At 39.9% G+C, this 16,251-nt stretch overlaps 1 protein-coding gene across 1 annotated transcript in view; it reads right to left on the bottom strand.

The window, feature by feature from the left end:
• Positions 1–16,251, bottom strand: part of CDK19 (cyclin dependent kinase 19) — an 85,191-nt gene that overhangs the window by 33,139 nt on the left and 35,801 nt on the right. The window contains 2 exon segments of the mRNA XM_081857191.1: positions 1,519–1,659; positions 13,003–13,113. Coding sequence (XP_081713317.1) covers positions 1,519–1,659; positions 13,003–13,113 — 252 coding nt within the window.

Raw genomic sequence — 16,251 nt, forward strand, 5'->3', positions numbered from 1 at the left:
GATTTTCAGCAGGCATTTAAAGATTGAAACAGAACGCACCCATTGAATCTCTACTGGCAGAGTATTAGAGATTGACTACAGAATCATTTAAATTACACCCACACTGGACACAAACAGCTTATGAAAATGTTTCTTTCACCTTTCAATAATTATGTACAAGCCCCTGAGAATAACTGTGCCTTAATGCATTTGAGTACTATTTATGTGTGCACATGAGAGAAGGTAATAGCAGCAGTGAAATCAAATAGTGACTTTAGTATCTGCCCCCCTCCCCAATACAGTCGTACTTTGGTTTACGAACAGCTTAGTTCCCAAACATTTTGGCTCCCGAACATCACAAACCTCAAAGTGACTGTTCCAGTCTGCGAACTATTTTTGGAAGCCGAACATCCGATGTGGCTTCCGCAGCTTCTGATTGACTGCAGGAGCTTCCTGCAGGCAATCAGAAGCTGTGATTTGGTTTCCGAATGTTTGGGAAGTCGAATGGACTTCTGGAACAGATTCTGTTCGACTTCCAAGGTAGGACTGTAAAAAGGAATGGCTGCACCCAAATAAGCAATGTTAGATTAATAAGACAAGAAAGAAGCCTCTCTACTTTTTTTAAAAAAAACTTGCACTGTTCCCCCCCCCCCTTTTGGGAAGTTGGGGGAAGTTGCCACCTTGCGGAAGAGGTGGTTTCTTAGATAAGTTTCTAAACAACTTCTCATATTATTCAGTCATTTACGCTGGTGACAGAATTATGAGGCCAGTGGTTTGTTCTCATGAAACAACAACTGTTTCTGGACGATCAATATCTCAGCTTAACAAGCCTCCTGCATCTGCACACATCTGCTTTATCCCTGTTGTGCAAGCAGGGAAACAAGCTAAGAAGTGACAATTAACTCTAGCTTTCTATTGCATTGAAAAAGCAGAGGTCAATGGCTTCCAAACAAAGCAGGATATTAAAACATGAATTAATATTTTGGTTTGTTTGGAAGCCATTAACAACAGTTACCTGAGTAACTGTATAATGAGAAGCTAGAGCTCATTGTAGCTTCACGGTTGTTTTCCTGCTCATGTATGTGCAGGGAGGACAAAAATGGCTCTATGCATGTCCAGGAGGCGCTTTCATACATTGGCTTATTATGACAAGATACGATTGCACAAATGTGGCCATAGTCTCCTAAGGAACTTCCTACAGCTTGTTGAGTTTTAGAACAGTAGACAGTCAAAGTAACCCAGAGCAGTTTAAACGGCTACCTGCTTTTTCAGTGCAAAGTGTTCTTTGGCTGATGTACTGTTTGCTTATAAAGCTATTTGCTAACTGGATGCAGCACCAGAGACTTGCAGCAGATGTTGCTGTTAAAAGCCAGTGATGATACAAGTTTACTTTTGCCATGAAACCCCTAGGAGTATTTAAAAACATCAAGAAGTGAAGTAGTTTGTGAGATTCCCCACCCCCACCCTGTTTTATTCACTTCCCAAAAACAAAAATGTAGTCCAAATTATTTCTAAACAGTTAAAAATCACAGCACTTACTAAGTCTCTGTGAAGCACCCAATTTGCGTGAAGATAATGAATTCCATCAAGAATCTGATAAAGTAGTGATTTCACCATAGATCTTGGCAACTGCATGGGTTTCTTGTTTGCTTTTGAGGCACGATGGAACTTGATAATATGCTAGGAATAAAAAAAAAAAGATTACAGACATGAATGTTGATGAAATAAAATTCTTACAGTGAATTTTAAAAAATAAAAGCCTTGCATGTTCCAGGTGGCTTTCTGAAACTGAAGCATGCTGGCTAAGGGGACTCTCAGTCTGGTGAGTTGCAACGAGCTATAATATTACTTACCTGAGTGGCACCTTTTTTACATCTACATGCCATCTGGTATATTTTCAGCATCTATTCTCTCCTGAGGAGGGATTCTACTTGCTTAGTGTTGTTATTGTGACTTTTTGAAACTCAGTAAAATATAATTCAAGAAATATAAATTTGAAGCTTCTCTAGTTCCAAAATCAAACATGGTATGCAAGTACCGGTATGTCCCATCTTACATGCTTTTACATCTGACACTTCAGAAAATGAAACAATGTGATATGATATTTTAATCTCCTTGGATATGAGATTACTAGGATTGGAATGAATTTTATGTTCAGATTTGTTTCTCACACTTTCCCAATTTCTATGTAATTTCCCATTGTTTTAAAGCAATTTTATTAAATTTAGCACTGTGTTCTTAAGAGTCATAGACTCTGGGAGATCTGTGCCAAATAAATGTTTGGAGTCAGTGGAAAACAAATTATGGTATGCAAACCCCACCCCCACCCCAAATGTATTTTGCTTTGTTTACATTACATGTTTGGGGTAAGAAGATACAGCCCAGGAGTTCTTTCCTTAAATTTTTATCAGTAATTAGAGAAGGAAAGTTGAGATTAATGGGAAAACAGGATAAGGAGTATGGTCATGGGGAAAGGCTGGGGTCAATCATGAAAGAAGTAAGTCTCAGTTGGTGGGACCAGTTGGGGTTGGTCACAACAGCAGCACTGCTACCATGCAAACATTAAGAATTGAATCCTCAAATGCATGTTATATGCCTGTGAAGAACAGTGGGCTATGTGTGTGAGAGGACTGGTGGGTGCAGTAGCTGCTCCATCATTCTTAAAACCCAGCAGTCAGTCAGACCAGAAAGCAAGTAGGACTGACCAGAAGTGACTTGAGGAGGAAGAGGCAGGAGACTCTGCCTCCCTCAGGGGAATAAAGCAAGGCAGGGTGGGGAGGTCCCAAGAGAGGAAAGAGGCTGATAAGGCACTTGAAAGGAGTGGGGAGTCCATACATGGGAACAAAGGAAAAGCAAGAAAGAGGGGAAGAAGCTAAGAGGGAGCACATGCAAAAGAAAGAGAGTGACTCAGAGTAGGAGTTGTCAGTTTATATAAAAGGACAGGATGCTGGATGAATGCTGAATCTGTTGACCTAAGACTCAACAAATATTACACCAAGCATCAAAGAACTTTGTTAGACGTAACAAGTACATCCATCGCATTAAAATATTCATACTGATTTTTAATTGTATTTTTATTGCTTCTTCTATTTTTTATTTTTGGGGGAGGTTGCATTAAATTTTGAATTCCATTAAAAATGTTTTAGCATCTAGCACAGTGTATTACAACTGCTAAACAACAGGCAAAACACACACCCCCCGACACACATTAAGTGGTTTGCTAAGGCCCTCAGCAATTTTCAAGTGGTCTGAGGTGGGTGGAAGTTTAGGAGCCACTGCTCTAGAGTGCACAGGAAACTAAAGTAAGATGTTGCTGGAGATCTGGCAATTGGGGGAGATGTTACTTTGTTAGCAGCACACGCATACACACCCAAGAGAAGACAGGGACTAAGTTTGTGCCTTGGGTTGTTACAGATTAGTTCAAAGACCTGTTTCCAGTGCAATATCTCTGTCGCAGTGCAGTGAGTCTGTTCATATGTGAAGTGCCCTTCCCTGATCACTGAGGTCTAATGCACATGTATCAGCAGCTGCTCTCCCGTATGGAAGTTTTCAAATAAGGTGCAAACCCTGGGAATGCTACACTTGGTCCCCACCTTCCTTCTCCTATCTCCAGCACAACTCCACACCTTCCTCCCTGGTCAGCCTTTCATCTGCACTGCTGCTAACCATCCTTCCTCTCTCAACCGGGGCTTCCCGACATTTCAAATTCCAATTTAGAGGGTTAGTTGGTTACTGTTGATGAGAGATAAAATGAAAAATCATACTAAAGCTGACAAGAAAAGGAGGAGGGAATTCATGCCAGAAAGAAGACGAGGAACAGAGAGGAAAATGCCAATTCAAGGCTGTTTTCCAATTTGGTTGGCATTACAACCAGAACCAGGTCTCCCCACAGGAGTTTCCAGGGAAGAAGGGCTGACTTCTTAGACACTCAGCATCTAGAAAGGCACAAAGCTCTCCATAGTGAAGAGTCTATAGAGAAAAAGAGTCTGGGGAAGGAATGCTTATATTGAGATTCTACACTATTGCCTTAAACTTAATTGAAGTTGTACTGTTGATTATGATCGTTATGTAATGGATGTCTTCAAGAAGTACAATTAAGTTAGTGCTTTCTGTGGTAAGTTAAAGACAGATTTCTCCACCAGCCCTATTTAAAATATAAACTAAAGCCTGAGGACTTGCATAACCTGTTCACTGGACCAAAAAACTTAAAGCACCCAGAGATTACAGATTACAGTATTTGTAATTGCAAATATTCCTAATTAGGTTTTTCTCCACTTCATTGGCATGCAATCAGCTTAAATGTGGAAAAACAGCTAATGAAGAAACATATACAGAAGTTGCAATGCTTAGAAATCACTCCAGAAACTAAATGCTCAGCCCTGTTTCTCAATTTTTATTTAATTGTTTGCAAAAAAAAATCATACCTCCAGCATTAAGGAAAAAAATATGGCAATGAACAGCATAAAAGCAACAATAAAATTACCGGTACATTAGTAAAACAAGTACAAAAGACATCATAAATCAGTAGATCAGCTTAATACGAAAACCCTGAGGGAAGAGATGAGTTTTAAGCAGGCTCCTAAATGCCAAGACCTTAGCTGCCTGTATGATATTCATTGGGGGCATATTCCAAAGGGCAAATGCTGTGACACTTAATGCCCTGGTCTTAGTGGACAGTAGATGAATCTTGGGACAATAAGGCACTGCCATGTGTTTTTACTTAAAATATTATTGTATTCTACTTATGATCTGGAGAACAATTTATTTCCTATAACAAAGTGTACTGGAATTGATGACTCTTAACTAGTAGCATATTGACAAATGAATTGTGCAGTCTTCCATATTTTTGTTTGCCACCCTTTTCTTGGCATGTATGTCACTGCCCTCTGGCAACTGCAATGAGTTTCAGCTCTCCTTCCAACCTTGGAGCGCTAGTGGTGGCAGTGTTCATCCCAGAAGTCAATCCCCTCCCCAGAACCAAGGATGGGTGGCTGCACAGGCCAAGCTACCTAGAGCAGTGTTTCCCAACCTTGTGCCTCCAGCTGTTTTTGGACTACAATTCCCATCATCCCTTGCCACTGGTCTTGCTAGTCAGGGATGATGGGAGTTGTAGTTCAAAAACAGCTGGAGGCACAAGGTTGGGAAACACTGACCTAGAGTATGTTCACCATGCAGGGCCAAAATGAAAAGCCACCACATTCTGTCCCAGAGCAGGAAAGTAAAGCAAGATGCTTCCTGAGTCTGATTAAGGTGCATGGAGCATTTTAGCTAAGCAACAACAACAAAAAGATGTGCTCTCCGGTAGGAAAATAAGGTGCAGGGCCTCCTCAGCTGCGTAGAAGCCAAAATAGCAAAGTAAGGCTAGAGATTTAGCAACCATAATTTTTGTCTTGGTTTCCAAGTCTAGTCAAAACTGTTGATCTATGGAAATGTACCATCTTTGGATTTTATTTTATTTTTCTAAATCTGCCCTTTCTCGCAGAACTCCTTCCTATAACACCTATGTGACACATCCTCTCTCTTCCTTCAAATTATACCTTAAATTCAGTCCTTCTGTGATACTTCAGCATAACCCATAGTCCTCATCCCCTACTGAAACTAAGCCCAAATATTCACAAATGCCCCATCTTTCTCCCCTCCATTCATCACCTTTCTCTAGATTGGATTTTTGATTGTAAAATCCTCAAGAACAAGGACCTGCCTTTTTGCTTATTATTCTAGTGACAGTAACACAACAAAAAGTGTTACCTTCTGCTTGTTTATGTCCTAGCTCAGTAGTACCCAAGTATGGTCATATTATTTATCACTGAATTATTGTGCCTATGAATTTACAAGTTCTAAACTGAACTGAGATTGAGGTTCTTTTTTAAATTGTTGAGCACAAACAATCTCAGGGAGAAAACCTGCTTTATCTTTCTCGCACGAAGCAGCTGAGGAAGAAGATATTTGAGTACAGCGAGAAGGCAGAGACTAATAGTGGCCATTTAAAACAACAGTAGAGATTTGAGTAAAGCAAGGACGGAGAAACACTGGGGGTGCTTTAAAAAACCCCACAAAAAACCAGTTTTGACAAGGAGAAATAACAGAGGCGTGTACAAGACAGATGCTCTCACCAAAAAGCTAACACAGCAGAGGCTCATATTGATAATATGGCAGTTAACTTTTCAAACTTTGGTGAAAAGAGAAATGTGGAAGTAATATATTCCTAGCTTATTATCTGATTTAAGGAATGCTAGCAAGCTGTACACTGACTCCCTTGGCAATAAAGCGAGATGAGCGTCACAACCCCAGAGTCAGCCACGACTGGACCTAGTGGTCAGGGGTCCCTTTACCTTTACCTAAGTGCCTCTAGGACCACCTTGCACACAAAGCTAGAGAGGCTCGGATAAGCTTATACAACAACATTTGTACTGTGTGTGGAAAGGAAGGTCATACAGCAGACTATGTCCAAATTCAGAGCTCTTTTTAAAGGCCACAAATCAAACTGTGGCAGAATAAAGTATTCACATGCTCAGGAAAGTAATTATACCCTGGACTGCAGCACTACTGCTATTGCAAATGTTCCAGCTATGATGAAATCTAATTGCCTGACCCAGGAAAGGAAAAGCCCTGGACAGACTTCTGTTTTTTAAAGAAACAAAACCATGGGATTCCGACTAGCTTTCTTGATTCTCTGTCTGGTACATAAAAATAGGAACTTTTTTCAGCATCTTCAACCTCTAGAGACCACCCTGTTCAGTACAGAAATGGTGCACAGAGTTTTAATACAGATTTATGCAACTAACTTATCTAGAACTGTATTTTAAAAGGTAGATTAACCAAATCAGATATATCACTGATTCTATTAACATTTATACTTATTTTACTATGTTTCATTAAATACATTTTTTTAAAAAAATAGAAATAGAAATGGCTTTTCCCCAGATACTGTTGGAACCAGCAATCTATCAATTAGAAAACAGATGGAGGTTTTTCACCAACTTATAGACCTGGTTTGGACATCACATTTGACCACAGTGAAAAACAAACTATGGTGTAAACATGTATGAACAATCTGCTGCTGCATGTTGAATAAAGGTCCCTACTTCACTATCTCCCCTGCTTCCACTGCTGCCACGCTAGAGAGGAAACAAATCAGAGGCTGGCTTTGCACTATGTGTGAACCAGTAGTCATGGCTTGCTTATCTCTGAACAAACCATGGGCAGTAAACCAAACCAACATCTGTTCTTGGTTTGCTGCTTGTTCTTTATTTGGAGAGAAAAAGTGGCAAGTGCTAGTTCACATGTAATGTGAAGCTAGCCTCTGATTTGTGTTCTCTCCAGCAGGAGCAAGGACTTTTGAGGAGCGCACTCCAGCACACTGCTTGTTCATGTTAAGCCAAACTTTATTTTTAGCTATCATTTAATGTGATACTTGACCAGGCCATTCCAAGAAGACTTCAAAGCATCTATAGTTGTTTTACTTCTTTAACGTTATGAATGCTTCTATATTTTCCTTATTTATTCCCCAATAAAGCTTGTGATCCCAACTAGATCTTATCTCTGTGCTAAATTAGAACCTTCTTCATATGACTTGGTTTCCTCATAAGTCACGGCTTATTAAATTACTGTTTATTGCGATGACTTAGTGTTCCATATGAACCTTGAATTTAAGTATAGCTTGGTGTTGACATGTAAATCTAGCATCCATGGTTTGAACAGGCATCCCACTGCAGATGATCACCAAGAAACAAAGGCATAAGACAACAGCAATTGGAAATCAAGCTATGTACTGGAGAAACAACCCATGTTAGGCAAACTATGGCTTAGCACTGTGCATGAACCAGGGCATTATTCATTTATTGTACTTGTATTTCACCTTTCTTCCAAGGAACTCAGAACGACACACATGGTTCACCTCCCTCCCATTTTATCTTCACAAACAACCCTAGGAAGGTTAGGTTACGAAATAGTGACTGGTCCAAAATAACCCAGGGAGTTTGATGGCTGATTAAAGGTTCAAACCTTGATCTATCTGCTACTATTCCACTGCTCTAGTCGCTACACCACGATGGCTCTCAATCTAAAATATAAAATACTACTAGTATAATTAATGGCCCAGACTACCATCTTTTCTATCCTGAAAATTTTAAATACTACTCTTTATTTATAGCACAGAGCATGCAAACAAGTATGACACAAAGAATGTAAGTGATCTGATAAAAAAAATGTGTCCTTAAACATGTGGGTTTTAAAGTTGGTTTTGAAGGAGTAGAGTGAAGGAGCTTTACATACGTTGATTGGGAGGCTGTTCCAAGTGTAAGAGGCAGCATGGAAAGAGACAAAGTTGGGAGTGAGCAAAAAGACAACGGGGGCGGGGGGAGGTGGAGTGATGCTTAGAATACGTGACAGAGGGAGAGTTATTCAAAACATGAGGGATAAAGTTTTGGCCGTCAGCAAATTTCAGTCACTCCCCAGAGAAAGCAAACATTATTCAAAGATGTACATTATGGAGCTCAATAAACAAAGAAGGCATGGATCCTCCTAGAGTTGTGCCCTTAGCAACAATCTTTTCACATTTCATTTCACTTTTTAAGTTTCTCACTGGCCCAAAGTAATTAGTTTCTCCACACCTCTGAAATTCCTCCTCTCAGAATTGCATGCTTCCTAAATGATGAAATAGTACAATTGCCCCTATACATCTTCTAATGTTTTATACAATATATAAAAAACCAATTACAGATAGGTAGCCGTGTTGGTCTGCCATAGTCAAAACAAATTAAAAAAATTCCTTCCAGTAGCACCTTAAAGACCAACTAAGTTAGTTCTAGGTATGAGCTTTCGTGTGCATGCACACTTCTTCAGATACACTGAAACAGAAGTCACCAGATCCTTCTATATAGTGAGAAGGTGGGGAGGGGTATTACTCAGAAGGGTGGTGGGAATGAGTGATTGGCAGATAGCTGTGATGAGCCTGTTGACGACTCTTAACGACTGCAATAGGTCTTACAGGAAAAAGCAAGGGGTGAGAAGGTGAAAAATGGCTTTGTCATGTATAATGAGATAAGAATCCAATGTCTTTGTTCAGACCAGGTCTCTCCATGGTTTTAGTTTGGTAATAAGTTGCAATTCAGCAGCTTCTCTTTCCAGTCTATTTCTGAAATTCCTTTGTAATAGAACAGCTACTTTGAGATCTTGTACAGAATGTCCTGGGAGATTGAAGTGTTCTCCTACTGGTTTCTCTGTCTTGTGATTCCTGATGTCAGATTTATGTCCGTTTATCCTTTGGCGTAAGGTTTGGCCTGTTTGTCCAATATAGAGAGCTGAAGGACACTGTTGGCATTTGATGGCATACACAATGTTAGACGATGAGCAATTAAATAGTCCCGAGATGGTATGTGTGATGTTGTTGGGGCCAGTAATGGTGTTGTCCGGGTGTATGTGGCAGCAAAGTTGGCATCTGGGTTTATTGCAGGCTCTGGTGCCAGTGTCCGTGTTAAGTCTGGTTGTAGTATTATTGTGGGTTAGGAGTTGTTTAAGATTGGGTGGCTGTCTGTAGGCAATGAAAGGTCTTCCTCCCAGAGCTTGAGAAAGAGAACTGTCATTGTCCAGGAGAGGTTGTAGATCTCTGATGATGCGTTGTACTGTTTTAACTTGGGAGCTGTATGTGATGATTAGAGGTGTTCTGTTATTTTCTTTTTTGGGTCTGTCTTGCATCAAGTTCTCTCTGGGTATCAGTCTGGCTCTGTTGATCTGTTGTCTAACTTCATCTGCTGGGTATTTTAGTTCTAAAAAGGTTTGCTGTAGATCTCTTAGGTGAGAGTCTCTGTCTGTAGAATTGGAACAGATGCGGCTGTAACGTAGTGCCTGGCTATATACAATGGACTGTTTGGTATGTTTGGGATGGTAGCTAGAGGCATGTAGATATGTTTGTCGGTCAGTTGGTTTACGGTATAAGGTGGTGTCTATGCGCCCATCCTGTATTTTTATAGTAGTGTCCAAAAAATGTATTTCTTGCATAGATTGATTCATTGTTAGGTTGATTGTGGGGTGAAAATCATTGAATTTCTGGTGGAAGGTGTCCAGGGTCGGTTGACCATGTGTCCAGATGATAAAAATATCGTCAATGTATCGCAGGTACAAGAGAGGTTTGAGTGGGTAGGAGTTTAGGAAACGTTGTTCTAAATCTGCCATGAAGATGTTGGCATACTGTGGGGCCATGCGGGTGCCCATTGCTGTGCCGTTGATCTGAAGGAACAGGTCATCACCGAATTTGAAGTTGTTGTGGGTAAGGACAAATTGGCAGAGTTTGGTAGCAAAGTCCGCTGTGGTTTTATCTGAAATGGTGTTCCTTATAGCTTGTAAACCATCGTTGTGTGGGATGTTGGTATACAGGGATTCCACATCCATAGTAGCTAGTATAGTATTGTTAGGAAGATTATTTAAAGATTGTATTTTCCTCAGAAAATCTGTGGTGTCACGTACATAGCTGGGAGCACTGATGGCATATGGTTTCAGAACAGAGTCCATATAACCGGAGACACCCACTGTAATAGTGCCAATACCTGAAATGATGGGGCGTCCTGGACTATTTAATTGCTCATCGTCTAACATTGTGTATGCCATCAAATGCCAACAGTGTCCTTCAGCTCTCTATATTGGACAAACAGGCCAAACCTTACGCCAAAGGATAAACGGACATAAATCTGACATCAGGAATCACAAGACAGAGAAACCAGTAGGAGAACACTTCAATCTCCCAGGACCAACAGCATTGGTCCCATCTATATGGCTTGATCATATGCACATTCTCAAAGCAGCATGGTACCTCCCTTACTCCTTACCACTGCAGGTATATGTGAAGTAGTCATTAGCCTGTGGCAATTGCACATAAATACTTTTACTTCCTTTAACGAGCTGCATGATTTAATTAGAAAAATATAAAGTACCTTTTTCAATGGTTCAATGTACAAACATATTTAAAAAGTGGAAGCGTATATCTGAAAATTGTTAGTGATAATAAAATGGTGCATTGCACAGAAAGTGACAGTGCACAGTGAAATATGTACACTTTGCATTATGACTGCATAACAGATAGCTAACAAGTAGCGGTGACCCGCCAAACCTATTGTTCATGTGGCAACTTTCACACAGTGCAAGCAGCATTCAAATGGCAAGACCTGCAAACTGAATTCTTAAGCGCACTGCTCATTTTAGCAGCAAAATATTGTTTTGTGGTTGCTTTTAAAACAAATAAATTCAACTGATGCACAGAGTTAAAGTTCATGCATATAAAATGAAGTTATTCATATTAAGACTGTGATACTTTGGGATATTAATTGTACACTCGTTCTTTGTGCAATTAACTTCAATGGGGGAAACTTCGAAAATGAGTGGGTGCAAACTAGTAAATCTGTAAGAACAAGTCTACCCAATTAAACTATAAGCAGCAAGCAGTAACATGAAACCTCATGACTTTATATCATTTTGATCCAAGTTTCTTTGAACATTGTGTGTGTGTGTGTGTGTGTGTGTGTGTGTGCGCGCGCGCGCGTATGTGTGGTTTCTTTTCCTTGACAGTAAGCTATTACTCATGTATTTTGTAATGGCTTTTCAAAGTGTGGTTTCCTTGCTACTGTATGTTTTACAGAAATTTGTCCCAGGCAAGCCTAAATTTCATGTTAATGTAATCCAAGTTCAGTATAGTTTAAACTGATTAGGGAAGACCGGTGGTAATTAGACTATTTCCACAGGAGGTTATTACAAACAAACTGCTAACAAATATGTTTGATTTTCATATTGTACATGATGCACAAACTTAAACGTTCGCACGCCAACTTGTAAGCAATATGTGAACAGGCTCCTAATTTATATTGTTATTAAAGAATTTATTGGTTTACGAAAGTACATGCTGTGTCTCTTTTTTCAGGTTGTACAGTCTTTCTTACAAATCAGTTACATTTGTTGTGAGACCTTAGTGCTAAGTACAGTATAAGGTTGGGGAAGAAGAGGGGGGAGAGGAGGGTGGGGTGGTGAGGCTTATATTCTTTTGTATAGTGTACTGTGGGGTTTTGTGTCAGCGTCAGCTGGGTAGGTTCTCTTTCTATTCGTTTATTACATTCCCTTGGCAGTGAGAGGTACTGGGGGGCAGGGTGTGGTTGGTTGTCTGTGGTTGGCTGCAGTGGGGTTTGCTTGTATTTGTGGGGGGTGGGGGAAGAGGGCTTGTTGGGTCAGGTAAGCACATTCAGGTCATAAGCCCTGATCTCAAACAGTTATCTGTATTGCAGCATTGCAGGCATAGGTATCAATATTTGCATACTCCTAAAACTATAAAGCGTAGAATAGGGCAATGTGAATTAAAACACAGTGAGAAAACCAGTAATATTACACATCAAAAAAGGGGAAGCTGGGGTGGGATATTTCTAGTCTTCATGAATAAAAAGAAGTCATGCCTCTAAAAACAAGGATGTCTCCAGACTGTAATTATTTTACAGGAGCAATTCAAATGCATACTGGATCTTTAGTGCAACAAATACACTTAAATCATAAAAGAATTGGACATTTATAAACTGACAGGGAAACACATTGATAAGTGTGGTATGAATAAAGATCCACAGGAAAACGTATAACCCCCATCCCTACAAGCAAATCAGGAAGAATATAAAACGAATACTCTATGTCACAGAACCACCCCATAAAAAAATCAGAACAAATTTCAATAAAGTCAAAATGAATGAAGTCTGACCACCATGTAAGGTTTGTGCAAGCAAATCAGAATGATGCTAAATAGACAGGTCATCTGAAGAAGCTCCTTCTTTTAGGCCAACTTTTTATAAAAATAAATAAATCATTTTGGCACTCAAGCTATGTCTCCATTTCCAATTTGCCTATATCTATATAATAAGCATATGAAAATCTGCACATGTTCATAAATTATTCTGATTTCTGGGGTTTTGGATTTATTCATTTTTACAGATTTTTACCATCCGCAACTATGGATATGCAACCACAGCCAGTCAAAGCACCAATAAATTCTGAACTTACCCACAAATCATGTTCGGCATAATCAAACAGCAGCCACACTTTTCTGTCACTATGGGAAAGGAAAACTTTCTGTAATGCAATCACATTAGGGTGCTTCAGTTCTCGCAAAAGCTGTAAGTGAAGAGACAAAATCATCAATACTTCTGTCACCACAAAATGGACAATTTGCTTTTAATTTGTCAAAAGGATTTGAAAATTCCAGCAATTCCGGAATAATCTAAGCACAAGAAGTACCTCATTTACAGAACAATAACGGAGTAAGCCTTTCCCCCAAAGTAGTACAAGAGGAGATCAAACAGGAACAATGTGTATAATCCCCTCCAGGGACTGATCTCTGCAGTGGACCCACATACATTGCCTCGAAAGTGAGAGAATTATGGAATTATGGGTGCTCTTTGCCGATTCCTCTTTTTCCCTGCAGCCCCCACTCCCACCTTCCCAGCCCCCAGCCCCCACACTGTTCCCCTCAGCCTCTGGAGAATGTTTTCAAGAGGCACAGGTGACAGCAGATGGGAGAACCCTGCAGTGCAAACTGAAACTATCCAACCCCCTTTCTCTAGTGCCAGCAGAACTCCACTTAGTGTAAGTCAGGGTGCAATATATAGAAATGTATCCTAAAAGCATAGTCCAACTTTCAGCCTAACTCTTCAGTGTTCAGGTTGTTTATTGCACTAAACTGATAAATAAATGGAATGCCATGAACAACATAAACCAAAGGCTTCATTTTGTTCTAGGATTAAAACATAGTAGCAGTTGGCAAGTATTATATGGTCATTTAAAAATTCTTAAATGACCTTTACAAGCTACTGGCCTATGATCACAAAAGAGAGATCAGTATGAAGTTCAGGAAGGTTATTATTTAACCTGCCATTTCACAATAATTTAATTTCTCTCTTTCCCCACTTCCCAATTTTTAACACAGGGTATTGAATTCAGCATTCTTAAATATAACCTTTAAGAAATGTCAATCTATTGTGGATTTTGACTTTGACAAAAGTTCCAATTGTGCACAAATATTTAATTACTAAACATTGCATAATCTGGAGCATGCTCAAATATAACCAATTCTTGTCATACTGGGCATGTCTTTAACATATTAAGTATATGTAAGAAAAAAAAATATGTGTGTTGTTGGCAGTGTTTAGGTGAAAACGTCTGAGAGTAGTTTTGTGATTTGCGGGTTGATTCCACCACAAGAGAAATCTCCCTAAAATACAATGTTCAGCAAAGATCGAATGTGCTTTCTTGGAAAAGTCCAGTGCAGTGACGCAACAGACTCACTCACAAAAGATAAAGCAAGCCATATGGAAAGGAAGAGAGTTCATTTCTAAATCAATACAAGTATCAGTAAAAAAAGTGCCAAGCTTTAATCCAGGAGAGGCAGGATGAGAGAAAGAGAGGAGAGGATGCCCTGTCCTCCCCTGGCTTCTGCTTCATCCGCTGCCAGTGTAGTGTCCCCCCCTCCAGGGGAAAAAGTGGGAGGAGGTTCCTCATCCTTGCTTCCTCATTCTTGCTTTAATCTGTTATTTGACATAAAGCTTTAGTTGAGTAACTGAAGAAGCCTATTTTTATAACAGTGAGCCAGAGAGCAAATAATCTCTTTTATTTGCCTAGGCTATTTTGATGCAGTCCTCTAACAAGAAATGAAAAAGACCCTTAGAAGATAAGACAGCCGCTTTTTCAATCGGCACATGGCAGCAGCTTATTAAACTGAAAGAATTCCTACACTTCTTTCATTAGCTCCACAAGGCACCTATACTGATGTTTTGGCAATTTGAAATAACTATTGCTCCAGGCCAGCAGAGGCTCTTGTCAGCGAGAAGGAATTTTTGCCTACTCTACAGCCCATAGAGCACCACCTCCCATGAGGTTCTGGAGGGTCTTCTAATCTCCATAGCAATTTATTCTTCAAAGGGCATAGAGGTTGCAAGGGAAATTTAGCTAAAATCACCTCTCCCCCTTTACTGGCAGGAGCCTTTGCTGGATCAGAGCTTAAATACGGAGCTTATACAGTCATGGGGGGAAAGAAAGTACATCCTCCTTGAATTCTGTAGCTTTTCATATGAGGACATAATAACAACCCTCTTTTCCTTAGCAGGTCTTAAAATCTGGGGGATCTGGGGGATCATTCAACTAATCTCCCCTTTAGGTCCAAGGTCTAGGTGGAGAAAAGGAGGGGGGATTTCATGACTTATTTTATTAACAAAGCCCAACTTTCATACGACTGCCATCATTTAGTATCACTTGCACCCTTAGCATATTAACTTTCCAGTAATCCCTGATAATTGTGGGATGGAGGTATGGTACAAAGTCGAATATAGTTACTATATTTAACAAAGATAAATAATAAACAAACATTCATGTTTATTTATTACAAGATTATGTAGCACCCAATCTTGTGGTTACTTTAATATGCAGTACAGCTTATTTTACACTACAAAACCAATACAGGTTTGATGAAACTGTTAACTTATTAAAACTCCTTTGCTGGGTTGCCCTTATACTTACTCCACCCCAGTTAAGCCTCACCAACACTAAAACCTCTGTTTCAACTCCTACTGATTGTTTGGAGCATAGATCTGTTTTTACTGTGCTATCCTGGAATCTTCCTCTGGCTTTCCTACCAGACACTACAGCCTAAAATTCCAAGCTGCCTCTCATTTCTTCACCTTTGATGGATATACCATACATATTTTCCCCTCATCTCTTTAGCCTGAGGCAAGTAATTCAGCTACCCCAATAAGTCTTCGGCCACCAAGCCACTCTGTTTTCCTTTTGGGTCTTCCTTTTTCTTCTTGACCCTCTTCCTCTGCTGTCTTCTTGCTGTCCACCACAAACACCATCAACAAACACTAACTCCCTCTCTGATCAACACAAACTGATACAACCAACGCCAACTCTCCCTGACTAGCACCCAGCCGTATATTCACTTATTCTGGCTCCTCTAGTGCAGCCTTAGCAAACCACACTGTCTAACTCAGAAATCTGAAGCCACCTACCATAATATACATATCTTCTAACCTACTCTTGCACACAGGCAGATGGGAAGGGCCTCTACATTTTTATTGCTTAAATTTCTAAAGTTGCAAGAAGTACAAGACAATTTATTGTAAAAGCATCACTAAATGCCAGATCCTTCAAACAGGCTGGATGCTGACTGCTCATAGCTTGCAGAACTATTGGGATGCCAGTTTCGCCTTCAAAACCAGAATTAAGAGGACAAATCACTTAACCAACTAAGAATGGCTA

Source organism: Podarcis erhardii, assembly GCF_964252035.2.
Source record: "Podarcis erhardii genome assembly, chromosome: 3".
Taxonomy (NCBI): Eukaryota; Metazoa; Chordata; class Lepidosauria; order Squamata; family Lacertidae; genus Podarcis; species Podarcis erhardii.